This window comes from Engraulis encrasicolus, chromosome 21 (assembly GCF_034702125.1).
Source record: "Engraulis encrasicolus isolate BLACKSEA-1 chromosome 21, IST_EnEncr_1.0, whole genome shotgun sequence".
NCBI classification, from domain to species: Eukaryota; Metazoa; Chordata; class Actinopteri; order Clupeiformes; family Engraulidae; genus Engraulis; species Engraulis encrasicolus.
Window position 1 is genome coordinate 6,472,709 of NC_085877.1, and position 7,500 is coordinate 6,480,208.

General features: G+C 43.9%; 1 protein-coding gene across 7 annotated transcripts in view; it reads right to left on the bottom strand.

The window, feature by feature from the left end:
- The window catches only part of dysf (dysferlin, limb girdle muscular dystrophy 2B (autosomal recessive)), a 97,334-nt gene that overhangs the window by 36,071 nt on the left and 53,763 nt on the right, over positions 1-7,500 (bottom strand). For all 7 annotated transcript variants that reach the window (XM_063187359.1, XM_063187363.1, XM_063187361.1 and 4 more), the window contains 4 exons: positions 6,522-6,623; positions 6,083-6,244; positions 4,698-4,863; positions 4,246-4,319 (listed from right to left, as the gene is read on the bottom strand). In XM_063187359.1, coding sequence (XP_063043429.1) covers positions 4,246-4,319; positions 4,698-4,863; positions 6,083-6,244; positions 6,522-6,623 — 504 coding nt within the window. The remainder of the gene's footprint in view (positions 1-4,245; positions 4,320-4,697; positions 4,864-6,082; positions 6,245-6,521; positions 6,624-7,500) is intronic.

Sequence of the window (7,500 nt, forward strand, 5' to 3'; positions counted from 1 at the left end):
CACCAAAATGAGGCATTACATTACACCATGACGCCACAAAAAAATGAGGACATTCACCCTCAAGAGGCACAACAACTTCATACAACATAACACAGTGGTGTAAGAAAAAGACAAAAGTATCCACACCCCTAACACAGTACAGAATCTTAACAACAAAACTAAACCTCTCACCCACGCACCGACAAAACTAGTCATATTTTCTCAATTTTATTTCTTACTTTTTGCGTTGCTCACCCAGCAAACATGTGATGTACAAGGCCGTGGACATGAGGCGAATTTTCACATGGATGTCTGTGGTTGTGGTTCTCCTTTTGTGCTGCTGGCTTGAATGCTGCATTTGATGAGACTGACAGGTCATGCCAAAGAACAAATGAGACAAAATATGTTTTCTCATAGAGTACACAGCATTTTTAAATAAAGCCCATTGTGCTGTGGTTGCAAGCCTCCTGAACATCAGGAGGGGGGTTGGAAGAGGGTATTTACTGCATATTTAACATGAGCGTTGGTTTGGTCTCCCTCACAAAAGGCTCCTGCCTTGCTTTCTCAACGTCGAGTGAATTCTGTCAAACCACAACTGGTGTAAACCAGTGACAGCTCCAGTACGGGGCCAAAATGAAAGCAAGCAACGCAGGCTGATGTATGCAAAGCCTCCACAATGTTCTTTTTGGAGAAAATTACTTTTTTAGTTTAGTCGAGTATTTTTGACCTCTCGGAGTTCCGTCTTGCGTTGCACCATTGTTTTAATTAATGCAATGTAAATATTATGCAAGTGCGTATTGCACAAAGTTAATGAGTAGAGGCAGTACAATGGAGGCGGCTGTGCGTCACCGGCTCCAGGGGGTTCAAATTATATGTTGGGCTATCAGATTGTATTAATGGAAAAAACAGCACCCCAGCAAGAGAAGAGTTTCTTCTTAATGTGGTTCAAAAAGAGCTGGGTGTGGGCTTGTGAAGAAAATACAATAATTGCCCCAGAGGGCAAGAGCATCTTTCCACTTGGTGTGAAATGGGAGAATGCACCAACTCTTTGAGGGTCGGCAGTGTAAACAAATTTCACCCATCATGGTGGCTTCAAACTGCATCCATGGAAACTACACGGGATGCTTTTCTATTCTTCTCTCTCTCTCTCTCTCTCTCTCTCTCTCTCTCTCTCTCTCTCTCTCTCTCTCTCTCTCTCTCTCTCTCTCTCTCTCTCTCTCTCTCTCTCTCTCTCTCTCTCTCTCTCTCTCTCTCTCTCGCATCTATTTTTCTCTGTTTTGTGATTGTGTAACTAAACAAAATAAAGGCCGGGCGGTTTACCGCCAGAACATGGAAACGATTTTCTCGTACATTCGTAAGTCCTCATTTAATTGTTTATTGTTTTATTTTATTCCTAATGTACTTTTGCACTGCAGCCATGACATGGCATTGACGGCTTTTTCCTTGTGGCGCCTCAAAGAGTAACTGGGGCTGTCTTCAGACGGCAAGAGTCACCACTGGTCATCGTCTCCTCCAGCTCGGGCCAACCAATTAAAGGCCTCCAAACACACAACAAACAAACACTCCACCGTCTTCTCGGGATCAATCGCCTCGTCATGCAGCCGTCGAGTGCTCTAACCAGCGAGCTCACATCAGTGGTATTAGCGCGACGGGGCTGTGACCTGCCGCTGCTCTCATCCCTCTCCAAGACGAGCCATTTGTGCGGCATGTGACAACTTAGTGGAGTGCTACAGGGCTCCCGGGTGACAGGAGTTCAGCAGATGTGCACAATAAATGTTGCCGTGTTCATTAAACGCGGAGAGAGTCACATTTAACAGTCGTCGCTTTGATCATAATCTCTAAGTGTTGAATTAACACTGGGCAGTTTATAGTGCTTGTGTGTGGCTTGCAGCGCAGTTCAGCTGTAGTTCAAAAGCCTTTGTGTAAATAATGTCTCTGTTCCAACAACACAATCGCTTGCCCCGACTTTCCATGAGTATGACTCGTTTTGCTTGATCTTTTCTTTGAGTTTTAGTAATGACAGCATTAATTGTTTTAGGAAAGCCGTGATGGTCAAAAGTTTACAGATTTGATGAGAATATTTTTCTGCAAATTAAACTGTGAAGATATGCCTCTACAAAGCTATTTATTTGTGTCCTTCACCTCAACACAAAAAGGCTGTGTTTTTTAACTTTAGTATAAATTATGTATGTTTACATGTAGATTCACATCAACACAGTAAAATAAATGGTTACCTTAATTTTATATATTACTTTGAGGTATGTTCAGATTCTGTACCTGATATATTGATATATCTATTTAGTTAGTAACATCTCTATTTTCATAACATTTCTAATATATATCTTCCTTACATACCACCTTCTTTTTAACTCTCTGGTCCCATGTTTGTATGTATGTTGTCTATTTTTGTGCACATTGTACCATAGCCTATGTGTGATACTGCTGCTGTGATAATTAAGGGCATACTTACATACACTGAGATTCAGACATTTCCTTACAGACTGCTACATGCACTCGCTTGATTTTCACTCTACCTCTACCCTTACATGCACTTCATTGCGTACATACTTAATACACACCATTTCCATTTAATTTTTTGCCTTCATACAAAGTATAACATCTAGCATGCAAGACAACATCACATGCATATTTTGGAGGATGGTTAAATATGACTAATTGAAATAACTAATTTCGGTGTGAAATTAACACTTGACCACCTCAGTCGGCTGTCCAGGGGGGGAACACACTTGCAAATGTTATCCAAGGTCTTCCTCCATCATCCAGACCCACTCTCAAATTCTTCAACCTCACAGACACTCCAGCATGAAACGAGATTGTATTTTTTCCCTGCTGTTGGTTTGTTAGTTCGTTTTTGTTTGTTAGTAGGGTTACTCAAAAGGTATGAATGGGTTTTTAGTTCATTTTTAGGATGGGTCAGAATGTTTAGTTGCTGTCTGCACTCTTAAGTGCTGTCACCCTTTACTGGCCTTCTGATGACACATGAACAGCAGCCCAGACTGTGATGCTGTACTAAAGTAAGCTGCCAATGTGTTTGTAGGGGTTTGCCTGAGCAGAACCCCGTTTCTTGACAGTGTCATCGCTAACCAGTTAGCAACTTAGTAAGTTGTCAATGGGAAAATGCATTGCAGGTAAGTACGTGTCGAGAAACGCACCCCAGGACTCTTCAAGTCTTGTTGCTACACCTTTAATATGTTCAGACCGACTGAGAACCATGCCGTTGCTGTTGAAAATGCTTTTTTTCTCAGAGAACAATGACAACAGATTAGACCAGTGTTTCCCAACCTTTTTTGTCTTGTGTACCCCCTAAGCATTTTCGTTTTGCCATGAGTACCCCCTAAGTCAAGTTTTATATCACTTTCTCTATCCCAATGTAACTAAGCTCCATGTATTTGCTAAAATTATATTTTTCCAAGTACCCCCTGCAATGTGCTCGTGTACCCCTAGTGGTACACGTACCCCTGGTTGGGAAACACTGGCTTAGACGATAGCAAGTTCATCTGGGTAACACATGGTCACATGCGGTATGAATGTGATTGGTTCACAGGGAAGCACTTTGCTTCTTGGTGTGGGAATGGGCATCATGCAAAACAGCAACCATGGAAATTGAAACGTTACTCGCCCTTTCGTCCCTGATCTGCAGTGTCACCCTGTCATGGCACAGGGGCGGTAACAGAGCACAGGACTGGGCGGCCATTCCTTTTTATTGGCTGGGTGCGGTCGCCGCGCCAACAGCAGGGAATGAGCCATTGGTTCCGTTGTTAAAGACAACAAGAGGGAAACTACCCCTTGAGGAGAGTGGCATGAGTGTGTTAGGCGATCCATTACCTAGGCCCGAGGCAAGGGCCAGCAGACACCCAAGACTATACCTCTGACGCCTTGAGCAAGTCCAAGGAAAACCTGGAGCAACCTCCTTTATATGACTTAGTGTAAAAACCTAAGGGAAAAACCTAGTGCAATGATATCACTGAAAACCTTTCACAGCAATGACAGGGCCTTCAGGGTAGAGTTGTAACACCAATAATCTAGTGCGTTTATTTTTTGACCTGGGATCCCACTTTGACATCCCAAATTTCTCAGGACCCCATACAGATGTTTTTTTTTATTGTATGTGTTGTTTCAATTGTAATATGTATTAGTCGAAAAATATTTTTCATCAGCATTCTTTTCCCACCACTTGACATGTCAGACAACCCCTTTTGACAATCCAGGTGACCCCAAGGTTGAAAAATGCTGCACTAATCCTACCTGTCCAGGAATGAGAGGCTCCTTGTCATCGATGTCAATCAGAACATCATCTCGAGGGGTTGGTGCCATGTCACCTGTTCATGAAAACACATGATGAGCAGACACGCAATAACGTAACAGCTCCCTACTCTAATTTACAGGCTCATAGCTACACTAGGGGTGCAAATAATAACCAATATGTATCGATGCATCGATCCTATGGCCGACGATTGAATCGAATTGTATCGTGGGCATCGATACATATCGAAAATGATTGAATCGCTGGCCCCTGCCTAATACCCTAGCTCCATAACATAATAGAAGTGGAAAAGTTTTTTAAAAATGAATTGAATCGAATCGCAACGTAACGTAATCGAATCACTGCCTTCAGAAATCGATATTGAATTGCACCGTCATGGAGGCTGTGATTTACACCCCTGATCTACTCCAGGCGGATCCCCCTTCCTCCTCACCTATGTCCTCCTCTGTGGGATCCCTCTCTAGTCCGTCGGCCTGGCAACGGAACTCCTCCAGGTAGCGGATGCTGCACTGGCCCACCACCGGCTTCCTGCCGAACTGGCGGTTGTCAATCACCTTGATGACCAGAGGGGGCATGTACAGCTCCTCCACGGGCAGCCGCTGTGGGACGGGCCGAGAACAATCAGTCAAGAGTAGAATAGAGTAGAGTAGAGTGACATTTATTCATCCCAAAGGAAATGAAGCTGTCCAGCATACATTTTATACAGATTATTTCATGTGCAGGTATATTAAACATATAGGAAACACTTACATACATATAGCCAAAGGCAGCACGCACACGCACACGCACACGCACACGCACACAGAAAATCACCCATTCACATCAATGCCGAAAGAATGCAACAAAAGGTAGTGTGACATTTCACTTGGCGAGGACAAGGTGTAATTGAACAAGCAACTCTCTCTTTGATTGTCGGGCAACTCTAGTGTCCTCCAACAGAAGTTGCTCCTCAGAAGAGACAAGCGGGCCAGGGTTTTGGGGTTTGGGGTTTGACATTGAATGAGGTAGAAAGGGGTGACAAAACAATGTGCCAGTTCGGGCAGGAGTATAGAGAGAACTTTGCTTTTTCATTTGCAGTCAGGACACTTGTGTGGAACAACAGCCCGTGAAGCGTAGCGCCGCACTGATTTCACTACTTCAGAAGTCATTAGATATGAGCGGAGGGTGCTGCGCTCGCACTGTGGCGCTCCACCAACGCAGACTAAAGGGCATGTCAACAGGCATCTCATCCCAGGCATGATTCAACTGACAGAGCCCTTTGGAGTTTCCAACCCACTAGCATTCCTTTCCAAAGAGAAGGCTGAGATCTTGGAGAGTCAGTCCGCCAGCCCAGTTAGTGTAAACAGAACCAGACCTGCGAGCCCTGCACTGGAGAGAGAGCAGTGGAGACTGACAGCCATTAGGACCTCTCCAGGGGCCGTTAAAACGTTCACACTCCAAAGTACAGTAGGAGGAGGACCTCACCTTTTTGGGCACTTAGTCATGCAACAACGCCTTCAACAGCATCCATTGAAAACTATGAACTCATCCAAATAGTGTTACGTGAAGGAACAAGTCCGACAGGCGGACAAATATGCGTTCAAAAGCACAAACGTGAAGAGAGCAACGCAAAAAATGGCGTCGAAGATCGGGTTTTAGACAATTTAAAGAATGCGTTTCAGATGGACAGAACGGCGGACGGACGGACAGACATACCCTCTTATAGAGATTCTACAACGCATCTAAAAAGCAACTGATCCGGAGGGCAACTGGTATCTGACAGGGTAATGCTGCAGTCATTCTTGTTGTTATGTGTGTTTGTTGACGTTTCCTACATACCACGTCAATGAAAAGCGTGTTGACGTCAAAGTTGGGGTTCTTCTTGGTGTTGCGGATGACACAGGATTGCACCATGCGACCGCCACACTCCACCTGGAGACTGGGGCAGGTCACGCTGGCCATCTGGAAACTCTTCAGGTTGCGTAACCCCCAGGCCAAAATCTACATGTATGGGGTCAATGGTTAAACAGGGGAAAAACGACATCGCACTGAATAAGACATGGCAGATTGGAAATTGTTATAATAACTTAATAACTTTAGTGGCAGACAAATGACACTCCATACTAAAGGCCATCAATGCCATCACACAGCCTATCACAGTTTGGAATTATTTATAATCATATTACAACCCATTTATAAACACACAAACGTCATAAACCCTTATCAACTACTGTAAGTTATCTTTATTGTGCAAAGCTCAGCTTGACTGTCACAGTACCTCTATAGCAGTGCGTTGTAGAACGGGCCGTATGCCCTGGGGAACAATGTAGATATTGGGCTCTCTCTGAGGGGGTGGGTAGGGCAGGTCCGAATCTTCCGGCTATAGCCATGCACACACACAAATATCAGTGAGACGTAATGTTACACGGTGTGTAAAGAAAAAAACAATTAAGAGGCTAACGTCAGTTAGTCTGTGCATGCTATACACACAAAGGCAGAGGTTAAAATTTATGTTTGCTGAAAATGGCTCTTTCGATGATTGTGAATCATGGACGGTGTCTCTTACGTGTCTGCAAATATTTATTACAGTAAAATATGTGGCTCCTGCTCAGACATACATTTCTATTGGAAATGAAAATGACTAATTTCCCAAAGGGATAAGTGTCAAAACACATGATTTAGGTGGAGATGTGGCTTGATTAAAAGCGATGACTCCTTGACATGGAGTGACGTAGTGGCTCTAATGTGGTGTGTGGCTCATTGTGTGTGTGTGTGTGTGTGTGTGTGTGTGTGTGTGTGTGTGTGTGTGTGTGTGTGTGTGTGTGTGTGTGTGTGTGTGTGTGTGTGTGTGTGTGTGTGTGTGTGTGTGTGTGTGTGTGTGTGTGTGTGTGTGTGTGTGTGTGTGTGTGTGTGTGTGTGTGTGTGTGTGAGTGCATCTACTGTCTGCTATTAATCACTCAAAGACGCAAACTGAGGTGTGTCTGTAAAAAAAAAGCATGCGGTTAACAAAGCAGAACTCTTTGTTCATATATTCATTAGAACAAGTCAAAACACAGGAAGCACGGCTGCCGTGATATACAACAGGCACGACCAGGATGATTTAGTCACAATCACCACACGTCTGCAAATTAGTGAGTTAATGACCTGCTAAGACACCATTATAAAGGAAAGAGAAACGAAAACTGTCATTATCGAAGTGCATAAAATTAGAGTGTGAGGGAGTGTAATGCATATATGGGCTATGTCAAAGGAAAAGC